The sequence below is a fragment of the Fusarium falciforme genome, chromosome 1 (genome assembly GCF_026873545.1).
Source record: "Fusarium falciforme chromosome 1, complete sequence".
In the NCBI taxonomy this organism is placed as follows: domain Eukaryota; kingdom Fungi; phylum Ascomycota; class Sordariomycetes; order Hypocreales; family Nectriaceae; genus Fusarium; species Fusarium falciforme.
Genome location: NC_070544.1, coordinates 3,638,643 through 3,657,647, shown reverse-complemented (window position 1 = coordinate 3,657,647; position 19,005 = coordinate 3,638,643). Strand labels below are relative to the sequence as shown.

At 54.6% G+C, this 19,005-nt stretch overlaps 9 protein-coding genes across 9 annotated transcripts; 3 read left to right on the top strand and 6 right to left on the bottom strand.

The window, feature by feature from the left end:
- Positions 1-1,148: 1,148 nt before the first annotated feature.
- On the top strand, positions 1,149-2,245 carry NCS54_00101600 (Methylthioribulose-1-phosphate dehydratase; the record flags this gene model as incomplete). Its single annotated transcript, XM_053146651.1, has 3 exons — positions 1,149-1,318; positions 1,563-2,087; positions 2,152-2,245. 3 exons carry the CDS (start codon positions 1,149-1,151, stop codon positions 2,243-2,245), a joined length of 789 nt encoding a protein of 262 aa, XP_053002626.1.
- A 976-nt stretch (positions 2,246-3,221) lies between these two features.
- Positions 3,222-4,447, bottom strand: NCS54_00101500 (Hypothetical protein; the record flags this gene model as incomplete). Its single annotated transcript, XM_053146650.1, has 2 exons — positions 3,222-4,098; positions 4,152-4,447. 2 exons carry the CDS (start codon positions 4,445-4,447, stop codon positions 3,222-3,224), a joined length of 1,173 nt encoding a protein of 390 aa, XP_053002625.1.
- Positions 4,448-4,676: 229 nt separating this feature from the next.
- NCS54_00101400 (Hypothetical protein) lies at positions 4,677-5,077 on the top strand (the record flags this gene model as incomplete). Its single annotated transcript, XM_053146649.1, has 2 exons — positions 4,677-4,911; positions 4,965-5,077. The coding sequence occupies exons 1-2, from the start codon at positions 4,731-4,733 to the stop codon at positions 5,075-5,077; spliced, it is 294 nt and encodes a 97-aa protein (XP_053002624.1). The 5' UTR covers positions 4,677-4,730.
- Positions 5,078-5,294: 217 nt separating this feature from the next.
- NCS54_00101300 (Inorganic diphosphatase) lies at positions 5,295-6,982 on the bottom strand (the record flags this gene model as incomplete). Its single annotated transcript, XM_053146648.1, has 5 exons — positions 6,296-6,982; positions 6,024-6,143; positions 5,623-5,966; positions 5,487-5,570; positions 5,295-5,436 (listed from the first exon to the last, which is right to left on the bottom strand). Exons 1-5 carry the CDS (start codon positions 6,869-6,871, stop codon positions 5,295-5,297), a joined length of 1,266 nt encoding a protein of 421 aa, XP_053002623.1. The 5' UTR covers positions 6,872-6,982.
- Positions 6,983-8,116: 1,134 nt separating this feature from the next.
- On the bottom strand, positions 8,117-9,170 carry NCS54_00101200 (Hypothetical protein; the record flags this gene model as incomplete). Its single annotated transcript, XM_053146647.1, has 2 exons — positions 8,117-8,503; positions 8,556-9,170. 2 exons carry the CDS (start codon positions 9,168-9,170, stop codon positions 8,117-8,119), a joined length of 1,002 nt encoding a protein of 333 aa, XP_053002622.1.
- Positions 9,171-10,324: 1,154 nt separating this feature from the next.
- NCS54_00101100 (Hypothetical protein) lies at positions 10,325-10,537 on the bottom strand (the record flags this gene model as incomplete). Its single annotated transcript, XM_053146646.1, has 1 exon — positions 10,325-10,537. The coding sequence occupies one exon, from the start codon at positions 10,535-10,537 to the stop codon at positions 10,325-10,327; it is 213 nt and encodes a 70-aa protein (XP_053002621.1).
- Positions 10,538-11,706: 1,169 nt separating this feature from the next.
- NCS54_00101000 (Dolichyl-diphosphooligosaccharide--protein glycosyltransferase subunit 1) lies at positions 11,707-13,290 on the bottom strand (the record flags this gene model as incomplete). The annotated part of the gene is made up of 3 exons (XM_053146645.1): positions 11,707-11,986; positions 12,039-12,890; positions 12,950-13,290. The coding sequence occupies 3 exons, from the start codon at positions 13,288-13,290 to the stop codon at positions 11,707-11,709; spliced, it is 1,473 nt and encodes a 490-aa protein (XP_053002620.1).
- A 1,480-nt stretch (positions 13,291-14,770) lies between these two features.
- NCS54_00100900 (Phosphotransferase) lies at positions 14,771-17,133 on the top strand (the record flags this gene model as incomplete). The annotated part of the gene is made up of 6 exons (XM_053146644.1): positions 14,771-14,810; positions 15,486-15,608; positions 15,665-15,690; positions 15,743-16,153; positions 16,205-16,659; positions 16,710-17,133. 6 exons carry the CDS (start codon positions 14,771-14,773, stop codon positions 17,131-17,133), a joined length of 1,479 nt encoding a protein of 492 aa, XP_053002619.1.
- A 175-nt stretch (positions 17,134-17,308) lies between these two features.
- Positions 17,309-18,659, bottom strand: NCS54_00100800 (Arginine N-methyltransferase 2; the record flags this gene model as incomplete). Its single annotated transcript, XM_053146643.1, has 2 exons — positions 17,309-17,343; positions 17,396-18,659. The coding sequence occupies 2 exons, from the start codon at positions 18,657-18,659 to the stop codon at positions 17,309-17,311; spliced, it is 1,299 nt and encodes a 432-aa protein (XP_053002618.1).
- Positions 18,660-19,005: the final 346 nt, after the last annotated feature.

The window sequence follows — 19,005 nt, the reverse complement described above, 5'->3', positions numbered from 1 at the left end:
TTAATGTCCACCGTTATCAGAGGTTCCAGTCCAGGGTCCGAGACGCCCAGGCCTCTTCCAAGGCAGTCAGTCTTTCGCCTACCTATTGAAGATTGCTTCCCCGTTGATGACCAGTCATCACGCAAGCGAAAACCTCCCTGTCAATGGCAGTTGGCTGGCCCGCCCTGATCGAGTCACTCAGATGAGATGAGCCTTGGGGACCTGGGTTCATGCACCGAGATGATTTCCAACGCCATCCCCGTCGGCAGCTATCAATGCGTGACAGACAATGTCCATCCATCCCTCCATCCAATCCAATGTCATTGGTACCTGAGGCATCCGTTCAATCTCCTTCGCCTTTCGACCGCTCCTCGGCTCCCCCGTTTCCGTAAAATCCACCTACCATTTCGCTTGTGTCCCGTTCCTATTCATAGCTCACCGTCGCTTTGGTTCCTTGCCACTCCAACGCAATACAACATCAATTATCAAGGCCAAGCAAGGCAGATGCCATGTAGATTACGTAGGGCAGCGACACATGATCCTGGATGCGAAAACTCTGCTCCTTGTTAGATGCATCTTGGGTAGCCTTCGAGGAGCGTATCCTTGGGCTTCTGAGGTTACTTCTGGTTCTCCCAACGTGGCCCAGTGGCAGCCAGGGAGCGTCCAACGTTGTCGAGCCGTCGTTTCTGATTGTTAAGGTTGCTCGAGCCTGGGCAGCCATGACCTCACTTCTGGCAGGGTACGTTTTCCCACTTCGGATTGGTTAAAAATTCTATTCTCGAGACCCACAATCTCAAAAGGACGGTGACGGGCAATGGCACGGAGCACTCAGCAGCACCTGCCCGGAAATCCGGGTCTCTTCAGCCAGTAGCAGGCCTCTTACCCAGGTCCAAGGCAGGTGCGGCGTCCGATTAAGATTGAACAAACTGCCCATTTCTCGCCATTTTGGCGCCAACATCTGCTGCCATCGCATTACTCTCCGCTCGGCATCATCTCATTCTCCCTCCCGTGCATCGCAAGCCATCGTCCTGCCGCTACCACTACCGTCAGGGCTCCGTATTCCGCCTCAGCCGCTCCGATTGAGATCGGAGCAACGCCCCGGACCATCTTCCAGACCCGGCCAATCTTAGGCCTCTCCGGCACGCCTGGGTTCCGGCGTTCAAGACGCAATGCCCGAGTTCTACGACGAGGCGGCGGAGCAGCAGCGTCCGACTGGTGATGCCCTCATCACTTCCGAGGACCCCAACCACCCAGCCAACTTGATTCCTTCGCTGTGCGCCAAGTTCTGGACCCTCGGCTGGGTCACGGGAACCGGAGGAGGATGCTCTATTCGAGATGAGTATGTTTTCAGCCCAACAATCTAAATTACCTCGCCACCCCGCCTTAATCTCGTCTCGAGCAAGAGTTGTTCAGCTGCAATTGACTCGCGCTACTTGCGAATCATGTGTTAGTTGCTCTTCTCAAGTGAGGAAAGATGCTCTGTTTCAGCTGGGTTATCGACATGGCTTTCTCAAGCCTTGTTGAAGCTCAATTCCTAACAGGAATTGCCTCATTTGTGAATGATGCTCACAGTAATGTCTTAGTGACCTAGTCTACATTGCCCCTTCAGGCGTCCAGAAGGAGCTCATGAAGAACACCGACATCTATGTCATGGCCATCTCTGAGCAGGACCCCAACCATAACAAGTTGAAGCAGCGCACGTACCTGCGCTCACCCCCCTGCTACAAGCCCTCTCAATGCACTCCTCTGTTCCTCGCAGCCTTTACCCGCCGGGGTGCTGGCTGCTGCATCCATACTCACTCTCAGTGGGCTGTGCTTGTCACTCTGTTGCTCGAGGCCCAGGGCCCTGGAAAGGACCGTGTCTTTGAGATCAACAACATCGAGCAAATCAAGGGTTTTGGACGTGGAATGACCAAGACTGGTAACCTGGGTTATCATGATACCCTCCGTATTCCCGTGATTGAGAACACTCCTCATGAGGAAGACTTGACCGAGTACCTCGAGGAGGCCATGGACAAGTACCCCGATACATATGCAGTCCTCGTCCGACGTCACGGTGTCTACGTATGGGGTGACAATGTGCACAAGGCCAAGACCCAGTGTGAAAGGTGAGTTCACAATTCTGGTTATAGGTCGTTTATTGAATAGATCGGATGACTAACATTGACCAAGTCTCGACTACCTTTTCCAGCTGGCAGTTGAGATGAAGAAGCTCGGTCTTCCATGGATCAGCGATGTCCCCCAGATCGCTCCCCAGCGAACCTGATTTTGAATCACACGGCGTTTCAACCGCTAAATGCAACCATATACGCCCCTTTCAACGAGGGTCGATCTCTCGCTTTGTCTCAAATGCAGGTTCTGGTTGAATCTCGATTCTCATCATGGCTGCGATGCTGCTCCCGTCGCACCTCCAGATACGTCTCTAGTTCCACCTCCAGCAATCTCGCCAACCCCGCCACTCTGCTTGCCCACAAAGACTCGAGGGCGCTTTGAACTACCAAATAGACGATGATTCAGGTCGAAGGGGAGCTCCAAGGTTATAGGCTTGAAGGGCTTCTTGGGGCCAGTGGACGATTTCTCGTCTGGTCCGGCGGGAAGGCAAAAACACATGATGGCGACAGGGGTATGATTCGAGTCGTTTCGCCCAGAGTGGTTCAAAAGGAGTAAAGGGTCATAAGGTGGAGTTTTCAATCTTTATAGAAATTTGGATGTCGATGGTATATCACTCCAAAAGAGGTCAGGGGGGCGTTGAATAGAAAAAAAAAATGTTTAATACGCAAAACGTCGCCTAGGACATCTCCTTTAAAGAGCAATGAACCAGTATGCCCAGTGGAGTCCTATCCTTGATGTGCGGCTGCGCATCACTCCTTCATGCCAAGGCATTCAGCCATAATCACGCTACAGTTGTTTTCGTATCCAATCCAATGTTCCATGCAGAAGGATTCCCTCAGCCTTGGACGCCCTGTGAACGGGGCCAGCAGGCAACAGCTCCAGGAGTATCGTCATCGTGTCATCTCACGGCATGAGTTGGACAACTGACCAGAGATGTTGCTCAAATACGAAATATTATACCAGGATAGCTTCGCTGATAAGAATGCTAGACTTGATGTGAGTTGAGTCGTTCTCTGCAGTAGCCAAAGAGCCATTATACTGTTGCGGGCTCCCGGGTATGAGTGAATGACTGATAAACCATTCAAAAGGTCTTTGATTGTATTGGCAAAAGGCGAGTATTATTATTAAACCTAGAGCTCGTCTCTAGACCGTTGTTGGTCTACAACCTCGGGCTCTTCCCACATTCTCTTCTTGGTATTCCGGGCACTGTCAGCATCCCCCTCTTCTGTGATATTGTCCTGCTCATTCGCTTCCTCGATAACATTCAGGATCTTATCCACCTCCTCCAGCACCTCCGCCTCCTTCTCAGTGCCCACTTGGACAGTAGGTAGATCCTCCGCGGGCAGACCTTCCACGGGGACCCCCTGACTTACATCTCCAACCTCTTCCACTTTGGCGCCGCCGGACCCCGCGCGCATCACCGTGCCGCCGGCCGTGGTTCCCACCCCGAACAATACTCGGAGGGGCAGCCACACGAGCCACCACAGCGGCCCGTATAATATCCTCCGGAAGAACAGCCAGCAAAACGTCGTGAGGAGCATGTAAACGGCCGTCTGCAGGTACCAGGTGTCGGACTTTTGTGACTGCACCAGCGTCCCTAGCAGACTCCGCGAGTTGGCCAGCATCGTATCCAGCGAGCTGTACGATTCGTTGAGCTCCTTAAGCGCCGCCGAAGACTCGGTAAGTGTCTGGTGCGCAAACTCGCTGCGCGCCAGCTCCGCCTGAATAATGTCGTGCGTGCGCCGCAGGGCGTTGGTCACATTGGCGCTCGCCCCGACCGCCTCCCGGTCCTCCCCTGAGAGACTAGACGACTGGTGCTGTTGGACCGCGTGGTGTTGGCGCGCATGGCGGACGGCGGCCGAGGGCTTTTCGTCGTCTGGGTGCAGGGAGCCGGCTTCTGAAGTGGGTTGCGAGAACGAAGTAACCATGAGCTCGCGCTCAAGCCTTTGCGCCTGCAAGAGGCTCTGCTTTGCGGATAGTCGTGCCTTTCGAAAGGATAAGCGGCAACTATAGATTGTCAGTCAGCGATATCCAAGACTCCCAGCCATCATGAACCATACCTCGCAAGCTCCTTTCCAATCTTTTCCACCCCTTCCCTCAACCTTGCCCTATCATGCTCCGCCGCGCGAACAAACTCCGCCTCTTCATGTAGGAGCTCATACTCCTCCTCTCCGTCCCGCAGAGTACCTGTGATCTCGGTGCTGAGCTCCCCGCTGACGCTGTTCTCCTCGTCGGTGGCCAGGGGCACGGAGCCAGGCTGAAACTTGAGGGTTGCAAGCCGGTCGATGAGCTCCTTGAGCTGGGTGGTGGTCTCCTGCAGAGCCGTTAGGCGCTCCTGCAGACCCTCGAATGACATGTTGAGCTTTTGAAAGGAACAGATTCGCTAGCGGGGAAAAGTAAACGTCTGTGGTGGGCAAAAGTTGTTAATTCAGTTTCATATCGAAACGTGGTCCCCCCAGGATCATGACGTTGCAGTTGTCGAGTCGGCCCCACCAAGGCGATATGCATCTACCGGGGCCACTTTCTCAACACCGAAATTTCAGCATCACGAAGCAGTCAGTTGAGCAACCTCTTTAAGTGACGTTCGATCCCCTCAAGTCCCGCCAATTGCACGCACGCTGCGTCCCCACGTCGTCGAGATGATTACCAAATTCATGACCGAGGTCACGGCCAAGTTCAACCCGTTCTCGGCTTGCGCAAAGCCCGCTCGCCTATTCCTGACGTTTATGCCTCCGACTGCCCGAGCGAACGGCACAACCATCACCACGACTATCCTGCCCCGAGACTCGAAAGAGCCCAGTTCTCTGCGTGTCAAGTTCAGTGCGTCATTCATATAGATTGCTCAAGGGCGATCAATGGCTAATCCAGCGCAGAGGATGGCAAGGAGCTCGACTTCAACTGTCAAAAGATCAACATCAAGGGATTGGTCGAGGAGGTAGACCGTCACTCTCGTCAGCTGCAGAAGACGGCCGATTTGACCGATTAAATACCAACTACATTGTACCACCAATTATGCATCAACGGCGTTTTGAGGAAGCGAGGACTCCTGTCCATGTTACGGAGCCAATGGGACGACATCACAAGTCTTGTACAGTATAACGGCAATTGATCATTTTTTTTGTATTCTTCTGTCATGCTTCACTTTTTCAAATCTTATGCGTCGGATAGATTTGTATTTTTTACATGAGAACGCCTTTTTACGCTTAAGCGGAGGCACCGCTGATGAAGAACCACTTGTCAATGGAGCTGTCAATCTTCTCGGCGGGAAGCTCCTCGTTGGGGGGCAGAGGAGGCAGCTGGTCAGGAGAAACACGGGAAGGAGACTGCTGGACAGTGACGTTGGTGCTGGATGATGGTCAGTACAAGTATGGCAGCAACATATTGAGGTTACTCACGTAGAGACGCCACCGGGGGCAGTCTTGCCAGTGATGAGGCGGTCCCAGGCCTCGGCGCACTCGCGGACAACATCAAGAGCGTAGCTGGACATTTGTTAGAAACTGATGCCGACAGATACATCAGGGACCGGCTCACCTCTTGTTCTTGCACTCGCCAGTGAAGGCAAACTGGTTCTCGGGCTTGCCATCGGGGATCTTGTAGATACGGAACCACTCGTTGGTGGCACGGAGGAGACCGGGCAGGTGTCGCTCGACGTCCTCAACGTCGTTCAGCTTGGCAGCAAGAGGGTCGTTGATGTCAATGACAATGACCTTCCAGTCAGTCTCCTCCTCGTCGAGAAGGGCCATGACACCGAGGACCTTGACCTGCTTGACCTGGCCAGTGTAGCCGACGAGCTCGCCGATCTCGCAGACATCGAGAGGATCGTTGTCACCCTTGGCCTTGGTCTCGGGGTGGATGGAGTTGGGGTCCTCCCAGGTCTATTCATGGGTGTGAGCGGTCTGGATTGGAGTCGTATCAGACTTGGAATATCTTACCTGGGGGAAGGCACCGTAGTTCCAGAGGTAACCCTTGTGGGGGAAGCAGTTTCGGACGTATCGAAGCTTGCCCTTCTTGATGTCCTGCTTGATGGGGTTGAGGAGCTCCTCCTTGGAGATCTGGTGGGTAGATTGTCAGCATGGGGTCGGTTTGGAGAGACGGTGATGCCCAAGCGAGGGGTAGGGGTAATTTTTTGCAGGCACACGACAGCTACCAAGGTAGCTCGAACAGCGCAACAAGAGGGCGTAGAGGAGCAATTGACGGAACATACCTCGAGCTTGGCATTGGTCCATCGAGGAATCTCAACAACCATGTTCAGGATGGTCTGCTCCTGGTTGGCGTAGAGGGGGATATCGTGGAAGGGAGAGATGGGCTGGCCATCCTGCTCGATGTAGACGCGGTGCTCGAGGGTGTTGGGAGCCGCAACCTTGCGGACGGTGTAAGGAGAAGCCATCTTGTTCTGCTTTGGTGCGGAAACGCTTGATGGAGAAGAAGTAAAGTGTCGAGCGAGCTGGGCAGTTCGACGAGAAGAAGTTTCAAGAGTCGAAGAAGAGGAAGAGGTGGTGGATGGAGGGGGCGGGGTATTCTGCTGGGTCAGGCTGGGCCTGGCTCCAGGGCGACGTGTGGCCAGGTGCGACATATGATTGGCCCGGCCTGGCCCTCTGGACAGCGATGGCGACAGAGACAGCGATGCCGGTAGCGGCAGTGCGGGTGGCCCCCGTTGTGGCCCCTGCGACAGTAGCAACAGTGGCAGCGGCGCTGCGGAGGATAGAGGGTGGTGCTGCGGTGAGCGGCCGGCGGGTAGCCGCGATGATAGCAGTATTCGGGAGCCTTGTGGCCGGAGCATCAAACGGGGCAGCAAGCGGACCGCCTCAAGTGGAGCAGGCCCGGAAAGAAGGGGAGAAAAAAAAAAGAGAAAAGAAGGGAAGAGAGATATGAGGAAAGGGGGTGTGATAAAAATACACCTGGTCCTACTCAGAACACGGCAATTGAGTTCCAAGCTTGTGCCTCTTCTGGCTGCTCCCGCGGTCGTCGGCTGTCGAGCTTCAAGTTTGACCGAGGTCGTTTTTCACTGTTTGGGTTGCTGGCTGGCTACAGGGTGTCTAGACGGGAAAATGGAAAAAAAGGGGGCGGGAATGCACAGGCAAGCGGGAAGATCAGAATTGCGTTCAAAGCCCATCGGACGACGGAACTTGCTGACCGGAAGCTAACTCTGTCTGGACTTAACAGGACCCATCTCGGCTGTGCCAAAATGGTTCCTGTCTTTTTCATCTTGAGATCCACACAGCCAGCCGACAGCCCGAAGTTGAGAGGATTTGTCCGATGAGCCTAAGCAAACTTGGAGTTCTACACCCAAGTCTGGGTTGATATCAAGTGATGTTTTGATATCTTGCTTGACTTACAACTACCTGAAGCTGTAAACACTGGACCAAATCTCGCCTCTCCCTCGTCCTCTCACGCCATCAAGGTCTCTCATGAAAAATTCCTGCTCGTTCCGTAACCGGAAGATGCCTGTCTCATTTGTCCAACACGACGACGCTCGACTCCATCCATCCACACCATTTCTTGGGGGAAAAGCCCCTCAACGCTCCAAGAAGCTGCGCTCCTGACCCACGCCAACGATCACCTCATATCGATTGGTGGTCAGCGGCCCAAGAATCTCAAACTGCTCAGCCTCGGGCCTTGGCCAAGGTTGCGCGCCGTCCGTCTTCGCTCCGCTCTAATCCTTGCGCTACATGTACCTACCTATCCAGTCCCGATAGCCCGTCGTCACGTTTTCAACTACACCTCGGCATTTGGAGCCATTGCGAGATCAGACCAAAGATAACCATTCTTATTCAGCTGACATAATAAACAGGTGGGCGTGTGGGATATAATAGTACAGCAGCAAGCTCGAAAACCATCCTCAGTAATCAAGACAAATAAAACGCAGGTCAAGTGGAACTAAAACATGTAGGTAGTGAGGTAAACTGTCACGCAGCCAACGATCCTCTCCAGTGCTTGCTCAAGCCAAACAAACAACCATCAAGTACAGCCCGGCTCAGACACATGAGACCCAGCTCAGGTATCAATTACTCCAGCAATCGTCATCTCAACCAGCAACTTCGGCATATACGGAAGACTTGGTTCCTGTCGGGGCCGCAGGAGTCGCCTCGGACTGCACAGGAGAGGGAGTATCATCAGCCACCATTGGCTCCTTGCCCTTCTCTGTGATGCTCGGTGTTCGACTCTGGGCAGGTGTAGAGAAAGACTCGGCTTCGGGACGCCAGTCTCGGAGGTCATCTTCGCAGTCGTTAAGGATCTGGCGAGCCTGGGCGGAATGCTCGTAAGCTGGCCGAGTATCGCCTGGCACCACGGGCGAATCATCAAGAAGCTCTAGCAGACGGCGACCATGCTTGGCCAAGATAATCTGCTTCTCGGCTCTCTCGATAGTCGCGGTAAACTCGGCAGCGTAAGCCTCCTTGAGCTTTTGTCGGGTCTGTAGACTATGTTAGCAAATCATGAGTAGCTCGGTGTAAGTGACAACATACAATGTTTGTCAACTGGGCTTCTGCAACCAAGTTCTCAGCCTCGGCGCGAACCAACTCTTGTTCGAGTACAGGTAGCTTTGCACTTCCAGGCTCCTTCAGCTTCAGCCGCTGAATCTCATCGGCAATCTTGTCCTTGTGTTCGCGACTGGGCTGCACGCTCTTCTCGGTGTTTCGGATGGCCTTAAGCATGGCACGAGAATCATCCAGCGAGTGAGCGTACGCATCTTCCTGCTCGCCCATCTCACTCAGGACAACTCCGACCTTGTCCGAAATGTCACTGATGCCATCATCGCACGTATGCTCCCCCCATTCCGACAGCTGCGTCGCGATAGAAATGCGCTCGCGTCCAGCCGTCTCGTGGGCGTTGATGAGGTTGTTTTCAGACTTGATAAGCTTGAAGAGCTTGCGCGACAACTCAGGCTGGACCTGGCCACGGAGCGAGCTGAAGGAGAAGCCCCGCTTATTAGAGGCGGAGGCGGAGCCCCCCTTCGATTTGTTGGAGCGGATCGAGAGTGCGCGGTTCCTGTGGGACATGGCCATGTCAGCCGGTACTTCCATGATGTACGAGCCAAGGCGAGGTGAGGCGGATATATCGAAGCTGAAGCGTGACGACATTGTGGTTGATGTTGCCCGGTATATCCGGGAATGGCTCAAGGGCGATGTCGAGACTTGGACGAGGGTTACAAAAGGTGAACTCACATTTTGGCGACGACAACCTCGATAAGATCGCTTTTACTAAACTATTTGGAAGGAGAAGTTTGGATGGGATGCGCTTTCTTTGTCGTGGTCAGCTTCACTTCCAAAGAAGGACCTGCAAGCCAAGACTCATGATTCCACCCGCAGCACGAAATGACGGGCAGAGCAGTCATGAGCTCACAGACACCTGGAGGCAATTGCTTACACCGTATGAAATGCGAGACGGAAGGATCTTGCTGCAGGGTCGCTTCGGGTGGGAAAATACTTTGTAAATCGTAGTCGTCGTCCGCATCAAGAGGTTACAATGTAAGAAGCTCCTTGAAGGCTGCAAACAGGGGTATGCAGACTTTAAACAACCACGGGGACCCTTCCAAGACCCTCAAGAACTGACGTTTACGATGCCGTCTTCCCTGCTTCCGGCAGACAAGATGGCTAGACCCGTGCTCAACTAACAAGGTACAGTACACACACACATGCACTTACACCAACATCACCCAAGTTAGGTTCTCTTCTTTCTTTTCTTGGAGGGTCCTCGGCGATGATGATGGCGATGGAATGCAGGGTGATGTCATGCACACGCCCTCACAGATCCAGCCCTGCGACCTTGTGTGGGACCCTCCACCCCCGCCGGAGGCGACAGCTACGTCAACAGCTTCTTTTTTGGATACCACCAGTCAAGCTCAACCATGTCATGGAAGTGACCAAGGTCCGTGGCTCCCGGAACCTGAAGCAAAGGCTGGTGTGAGTGAGGCTCAAGAAATGGAACAAACAAATCTTTATGTGTTTGTTTCTTTCGTGTTATGTGCCCGTAACGCTTCTAACCCATTTCGTCATGTTGCTTGCCCTGCCCTACTCCACGATAACAAAAACGCCCAGCTTAACAAAATGACCGCCGTCCCATTCGTCCACTTGATCCGTTCAATATCATATTATACATGTCGCGTCTCGCGTTACACGTCAAAGAAGCCGCCAATGCCGCTAAATTTCAACCGCCAAGTATAGATCATCACCAGTCTATTCAGCACAACGTCATCGAGAGAGAGAGATCTTGACATTGCTGGCTCAGAAAGTGCTCAGACGTAGCGAGTCTCGTAGGCGACGGGGCCGCTGGTGCGATAGCTAGCCCTGGGGCTGTGGCTGTAGGACCGGCGGGTGACACTGGTGTAACTGGCCCTAGGAGAGCGGGAGTGGTGGTGATGGTGGTGGTGATGGCCGTGGTGACGCCGGGCGGGGATGATCTCCTCGTGATAGTAGTACTTGGTCCTGGGCTCAGTGCGGAAGCACATTTTGGCTGACTTGAAGTAGTGATGCTGGTAAAGGTAGTTCTGATAGGTAGGTTTGGTGGCTCAGAGATCGAATCGTGTAAGTCGAGAGGAAGCGACTGAGTAGACTGACTTGAAGAGATGAGGCTCGTAGCGCAAGTTTATGCTTAAAGTGTTCGTCAGGTTGATTGAAAAGATACAAAGGAAAAGGCTATGGGAGGGGACCCCTTCATCATCTTATACGAGTGAGTTAGCTTTCCATCCATGACTGACGCTGGCGTCTTGCCCGGTTTCTTTGGTTTAAACCCATGCCCACCACCACGCAAGCAAGGGGAGGGGTCCTTGACGGGGATGACCATCGGAGCGTGCCTCGCCCACCCACTCCACCTAGAGTACGGTACACACCATCAAACACGGCCTTGGCTGACGGGCGGCTGAACAAATATCGGTACTTTACTTTGCTTAGGCCGCAGGCGGTCGCTGCAGGTAACGTCACTGGAAGTAGCCGCCAATATGGAACCAGCAGAATGCCCTGCAGATGCGAGCCTTGACTCTCAACCACCCTAGACCTAGCTGGTTGTTCTGACGGACGCCGAGTCTTTGACCACTTGGGCTCCAAGGATGCGGGCTCAACCAACTTCCCACGACCTTGGGCTCGGTCAGCCCCAGTTGGGCTAGTAGATGCCTTATTGTGGCTTTGTTGGGTTTGAAACCTCGGATGAAGCGAGTCAACGGTTTTACTTTGTTCATGTCGGGGCCAGTTTGAAGCATCATCTGACAGCGGCACTGCCTCCATCCACACTTGCCTCTGTCCAAGGCCTCCACTTCAACCCAACTCAGCAGGTATCTAGGCATACCCAGATGCGTAACTGCAAATAATGCATATTTCCTCGCCATTACCTGGTTCAACCCTGTTCCTTGCACTCTTCTTCTTAGCTATACAATGGTTTGTCAGCCCTGACACCAACACCATTGGGTTGAGGCCCGTCACACAATCGACAACTTTGTGGCAGCTGTCAGATGACATGCGCCTAGTACACCAGACCCATTCACGGCTGAAATCCATTTCAATAGAAAACTATAATCCCTTTCTATGTTACATTTTTTACATCGTTGCCCAGGAGCAGCTCCCGCTGTTCATGCAAGTGTGAAGAGCGCTCAAAAAAGACAATGTTTCCCTCCTTCTATATATCTTATTTCCTGGGCTTGAATCCCGTCTGCACCTTGCCAAGCGCCCAGGTCGTGATGTAAACTGCCAGCACGCTGACAAAGATGACAGCGGGCTTTCGCAGAGCGCTCACAAGAGGCGCATCATACGAGATGATGAGCTGTCGGTCCCGGAACTCATCCACAAGGTTTCTCGCCTTGATGGTCACGGTCGTTCGGCCAATGGTGTCAAGGTAGGTTCGGGTGAGGTCGATCGAGGTCGAGGTAATGGCCGACTCGGGAACGTTGGTGTAGAACTTGACATTCCTGCTTCATTGTTAGACATGTCGAGACCCAGTGCAATTTTATTTGGACTTACTCGGCGCCCTCGGGGAGGAGGACCTTGACGTTGATGTGCTCATACTCGATGCCCTCGACCTGCTTAGGGCCCTCCAAGAAGGGGACCTTGAGAACGTAGCCTCCAGTGGCAGTTCGGCGCAAAAAGTTGGCAGCATCAGAGTTCCATCCAATGGTGAAGGGGTACTTCCAACCACCGAACAGGGGGTATCGGGGCTTCAGCTCGAGAAGAGACTCTCGCTTGTTACTACGGAAGCGAGAGGTCGAGACATTGCCAATGACGTCGACAAAGTAGGCATCGACGCTTCCAATCTGGAGAGGAACTCGGAGCTCCTTGAGAGCATGGGTGGTGGGGTTGTAAAACTGCGACTGCGCCCACTTGACTCGGTTGAAGAGGGTCGAGAGGTTGGCACCTCGGTGGTACAGATCGTACTTCTCCTCAAAGGCAATGTTGCCGCCCCAGTGGCTGACCTCGATGTCACGGTTGAGCTCGGCAACGTGGGTGACGGGCTTGGTGAACTCGAATCGAACCTGAGCTGGGGAGACGGCACCAGCAGGCTTCTCGTCGAAGGGGCCGTATGTCAGCTTGTTACCCTGCTTGGTGGGGAACTCCTTGACATTGCCGCTTCCAGGGAGCTTGGTATAATCGGGGATCGAGGACGAAATAGCCTTGATCTCGGTCTTCTGCTTGAGCGTGGGATAGGACGACGGGGCGTAGACGGAAAAGTCGTATGTGAGGAACTGGCTCTCGTCCTGGGGAATAGAGGCGGGAAGAGGAGCATAAGCCTTCAGGTAGTAGAAAGTGATGCCGAGGGTCTGCTGAGCCCCGGCCTTGAGGGGAGTGGGCAATTGGATACGGTAGTACTGGACATTACTGGAACGATGGGATCAGCATCATGGTGGCACATGTCAGGGTTAGCCACATATAAATACCTGAGGGCATCGTATTCGACAACCTCGGCCACAAACGGTCCAGCGCTTGCGTCCTTGCGATCCTTGACCTCGAAGCCACCTACACGGGACAGCTGGTCGGCAGTGAATGGCACATAGTAGTCGGTCTGGGGCTCGGATGCGACGTTCTCGATGAGGACGTTGATCTGCTCCTTGACATAGTTCTTCTCGAGCGAGATGACATGCACCAGGTTGGCGTTCTTGAAGACCTGGGGAGGCTTAAAGTCGGCGGGGAGGATGACCTTGGAGGTCTCGGTGGTTGCGCTCGCGAGGGCAGTAGAGACGAAGCTCAGGAGCGCCGTAGCAATCGCGGACGGCTTCATGATGACAGCTTTAGAAAGGGGGATCGCTCATTGACCGAGCAGACCCAAAGCTGTTAGAGATGGAAATTGGTGGCCGGGTGCCGGGGAAAATCGTGGTCGAGGTTGGTTGTTGCAAGCTCGCAACTTTCAAGATACCTCGATTTCGCGAGTCCTCCTGAGACAGCTCCCAAAAAGCATACGTTGCCCATTTGGCGCGCGTCAGCGGGAGCTGCAGGGTAAGCTAGCTGACCAATCAGAAGCCACCTGAAGCTTGGGAGCTCGGCAGATAGTAGCGCCGAGCCCGGGACGGCAACTATAGCTCATATAGGCAAAACGCCAGATCAGATCACCAACCGGCAAACCTGGAAGAGCTCTTCACGAGCCCAAGGTACCCGGCCGGCAGAGAAGCCAGGTACTGGCCCTTCCCCCCACGAACACCAAGGGGTTTTAGGTCACATGTGGCTTGCTGGGCCCTGACATCATGTCACCAAGCTGCTGGACGGCCGACCCCCAAGTCCCCCGACCCTGGTGCATATGCGCACGAGGAAGACGAAGACGAAGCCATCCGCATTGTCGGTGTACGGGGTGGCTTTTTCCTCTGGGTGAATCAGTGAGGCCCCCCTCTTGAGACGCGGGAAGCATCTTGGCAATTACTGCGCATTCCCCCGCCTTGTTGAGTCGACCATCGCTGCTAGCTGTTGCCCCCTCCAACAACGGGCCGACAAGAGCTCAACACTACCTCGCCTAGGGCGTGGGATCTGGAGACGATCAAGACCGGACCAGACTGCATCACCCACGTCCTCGTTGGGCGCCGGGAAGCCACCGCCGCCTCCTAAGGAGCTAGCTTATCGAACCTAGAACCATGTTTGGCCAGGCAGCGGTTTCTCTTTTACTTCCTTTTTAGTAGTTTATTTTTGTTTCCTATCCGAGGGTCAGACCTCGTGCAACCAGTGCAAGCGGTCAGATAAAGACATTACGTAGCTGAGACCACTGCAATGGATTGACAACAGAAACATGCGGCCGCCGAGGGGTCTGGGGGCCCGGAGATGGGCGAGTTGGGTCTCATCCGGGGACGCAATTGGCCCGGCACGCACTGCTGGGCGGCCAAAGCGAGGCGCCGGATACATCCCCAGAGCCGTCGACATGTAGAAGTACCTTGGGCGGATGGATTCCTGACGGGACCTCCCCTCCAGCTCCAGGTTCCATGCTTGAGGCCAACTCCCTGAGGTCAACCTTGCTGCATCTCCCGCTCAACGGCTGCGACCTGGCTGGTTGGCGTCTTCACCTCGACTCACCTCGACCTGCTCCGCTCCACCTCGCTCACCATCCACCCCAACTCCTTTAAAACCCCCGTGTCCCCCTTATTCCTTATTCTGGTTTGGACTCGTCAATTGCTCTTCTCTCGACCGTGTGTCCCTGATTAGCTCCGCGCGTCTTGTCATCTTCTTGTCAACCTCAACCAGAACTACCCCGCCAACCCCGCCAAACCTTCATCGACAAAATGGTCGGCCTCGGACCTCGTCGTCCTCCCTCCCGAAAGGGTACGTATGCTCTTCTGATCAAACTGCTCGGTGTCTTGTGATATGCCGCATGTTTTGCTGGGAACGGTCTCGGTGTGCCATCGCTTGGACATGGACGCTGTCCTGGCTCAGTTAGCTTTTGCCTGTTGACAATGGCTTGGTGGGGCTGACGAGCCATGGCCGAATACGTGGTGATGACGCTGTTGACTTGGCCGCCCAGCCCGGCCTTGGACCGGAGCATCCGTGTAAAAGGCGAAGCCGTCTTTTCCTTGAGAGATTTGCGAGGATGCGGTGCGTCGTTGGACAAGATCTGGCTGAATATTTGTCTCATCGTCCCTCGAGGTTTCGTTTCATCGTCGGTGTGGGCGATCGATCGATACCTTCGCTTCCACCGCCACCACCCGTGTCACCGTGATCTCCAGGTGGAAACAGGAATGTTGAGACGAGACGATCGCTAAGGGTTGAGTCTATTGATCACCGTGGGTCAACTAGCGGGCTGTTACACTGAAGTGCCAGTGGCCATATCAAGATAATTGCGGCGACTGCACTACTGGCAGTGTTGACAGCTGACGAAGCTAAATGCCCGTCTGCTCCTTCCTTCAGCAACTTCCACCGTCTACCTTTTCGTGCGATTTCTTTTGCTTCACAAAACAAACGCAACAATGCCGCACTTCAGCGCTGACGACGTAATGACAGGATCCATGGCCGATGTCCCCAAGGACTTGGCTGACGAGATTCACAAGCTGGAGAAGCTCCTGACTGTTGACGCTGCCAAGCTCAAGGAGATCACCGAGCACTTCGTTTCTGAGCTTGCCAAGGGTAAATCCAGGAAATCCGTGGCATCGTGACCCGACTTGGCTAACCTGCATTCCTAGGTCTCAGTGTTGAGGGTGGCAGCATCGTGAGTTTTTACACATCACAGCATATCAATCACACTTCTAACCAACATTTAGCCTATGAACCCTACCTGGGTCATGTCCTTCCCCGATGGCTACGAGACTGGTACCTATCTGGCCCTGGACATGGGCGGCACCAACCTGCGAGTCTGTCAGATCACACTCACAGAGGAGAAGTCGGAATTCGACATTATTCAGTCCAAGTATCGCATGCCTGAGGAGCTCAAGTCTGCTACCTCGGAGGAGCTATGGGACTACATCGCCGACTGTCTCTTCCAGTTCCTCGAAACACACCATGGCGACTGCACCAATATGGAGAAGCTTCCCCTGGGTTTCACCTTCTCCTACCCCGCTACTCAGAACTACATCGATGAGGGTATTCTTCAGCGATGGACCAAGGGCTTCGACATTAAGGGTGTCGAGGGCGAGAACGTTGTTCCCATGTTTGAGGAGGCTTTGGCCCGACGGGTAAGTTGAACCACACCAATCCTATGATACACCGCTGACAAGATGTCATAGGGTGTGCCCATCAAGCTGGCAGCTTTGATCAATGATACTACTGGCACATTGATTGCTTCGGCCTATACCGATGAGGACATGAAGATTGGCTGCATCTTCGGCACAGGTTGCAACGCAGCTTACTTTGAAAACTGCGGCTCCATTCCCAAACTTGCTCACCTGAATCTTCCCCCTGACCTGCCCATGGCCATCAACTGCGAGTGGGGAGCTTTTGACAACGAGCACAAGGTTCTCCCTCGAACTGTCTACGATGTCACCATCGACAAGGAGTCTCCTCGCCCTGGCCAGCAGGCCTTCGAGAAGATGATTGCCGGTCTCTACCTGGGCGAAATTTTCCGACTTATCATGGTCGACCTTCACGACAACAAGAATGTGCACATCTTTGAGAACCAGGACATTTCCTTGCTCCGCAAGCCCTACAGCCTGGATGCTTCCTTCTTGTCCTTCATCGAGGAGTATGTTGCCTTCGCCTGACACCATGTTCTAGCTAACCTTGCGCTTCTAGGGATCCCTTTGAGAACTTGCAGGAGACATACGACCTGTTCTCATCCAAGCTCAACCTGGCTTGCACACGCCCTGAGCTGGAGCTTATCCGCAAGACCGCCGAGCTTATCGGCACACGAGCTGCTCGTCTCTCGGCTTGCGGTGTTGCTGCTGTCTGCAAGAAGAAGAACTACGAGACCTGCCACGTCGGTGCTGATGGCTCAGTCTTCAACAAGTACCCATTGTTCAAGGAGAGAGGCGCCCAGGCTCTGCGGGAGATTCTCGACTGGCCCAAGAAGACGAACAAGAGGGCCGAGGACCCCGTCGAGGTCCTTGCCGCCGAAGATGGTAGCGGTGTCGGCGCCGCCCTGATCGCCGCCCTGACCCTCAAGCGAATCAACGAGGGCAACCTGGCGGGTATCCTCCACCCCGAGAACTTCAAATGAGAGTGAGGGAACGATAAATCAAAGGCGCGGGTGGGTATCAATGGTTAAAGGGACGGACAAAACGGAGATAGACGTGTATATGAATGGAAGCACGAATAGAGACAAGGGGTTGCTTGAGGACTACCAAACAGCGTGTCACAGTCCAACCTCTCCTCATCCCGCTGCGCTTGAGCGTCTAGCCCATGAATGTACAGACGGGCAATCGGTATTCTGGGAAATAATGTCAGCATGACTCGGAGAAACAAGTGGTTGGGTATCTCACTGTCGAGGGTCCAGTACCGTCGCCGCACGCCCTCCCATTCTCCCTTGCCGGCCTGGTCTAGGCCAGCCATGTCGACGTCGCTCTCCTCCCAATCGACGTCAAGGCCGGCATCGGCGCACTGCATCTCGACCACCTTGGTGTAGACGTCGTAGCATATCTTTCTGTCGGCGCCGAGTCCATTGAAGAAGCTGAACCGGCCCTCCTGGTCCATGATGCCGATGATGCACTCCGTGAAGAAGTGACGCAGCTGCGAGTAGTCTTCGCCAAAAGTGTCAAAGTAGATGGCGTCGTAGACCTCACCGTCCTCGAGCAGCTTGGGCACAACATCCTGCCACTTGCCCTTGTGCACCTTGAAGGCGCCCTCTTCAGGCCCGCTCTTCTCCCACTCAGGGCCGAACTTGGAGCCCGGCTGGGCGAGGTGCTCGAGGACGGAGGGGTGGGCCTCGATGATGTGGTGGCGGGAGGGCTTGAGGTCGGCAAACATGCCATCGATGATGCCCATGCCGAAGCCAATATTGAGGATGCGCTTGCCAGGGGCCGAGTCGGGGACCAGAGCGGCGACGGAGCGGCGCATGATGTCCGTCTCCCAGGCCATCATGACACCGTTCAGGTCTGAGTCGACGAGCTTGGCGTCGTCGTATGTCAGCTTGGAGCTGAGGTATTCTTCGCTCGTGACGGGCTTCTCCTTTGCATCGGGGGGCACGAATTTGGCCTCTTCGGGTGCGGCGACGACTTCTTCGGTGGATACGAGCTGGGGGACTTCGTCTTCGTTCTCCTCTATCTGCATCTCGTCGCCATCTTCTGAGCCAGAAGACAGCTGCTCGTAGTCACCGCCCATCAAGGCAAAGAGCAGCTCTGCGCGAACTCCAGCCTCGACGCACAGATTGTATAGGGTCTTGCGGCCGAGCCGGAGGGCGACGCAGCCGGGGGTCTCGTTGTTGCTGTCGACATCGTTCCAGATGGCGCCGTTGAGGAACAAGTCCTGGACAATCTCCTTGGCCTCCTCAACACAACCGTCCTCCTCTTGATCAGCGCTGTCATCCTCGGGAGAGACTGGTCCGCAGGCGCGGATAGCTGCATGTAGAGGCGTCTCGCCCGTCTTGATGTCTTGAGCGTTGGCCTTGCCGGTGGTTCGCAGGAGTGCCTTCAGACCGCTCCGGTCATGGCCCCATGCATGGTATAGAACTTCTCGGATCTCGTCTGGGCAGTCTGAGGAGATGCGCGCAGGCATGGAGTCATCGATCTTCGCTGTCGGTGCTGTCATGATGGGCTGTGGAGGGGCACACACACAAAATGTGTCGTGGGGTTGTAAGAGGGGCACACGAAATCGATCTCGGGTATCGGCCGCTCGAGGACGGGTATCAATGCTACCACCAGTAAATCGGACAAGGGTGAATGAGATGCCAAGGGCAATCGGAGCGGCACCTACCGAAGGGAGTGTCAAATCGCGGGTCTACCGAGTCCGAAAAGAGGACGAAGAAAAAAAAATACATAAAAAATTATTCGGCCGGAGCTAGGGTTGACCGATGCGCCGGACGACGCAGGAAATATCGAATTCTATACCGAGAGGCATCCACTCTGCCCCGCTCCGAAGCCTGCCCGGGGGGCCG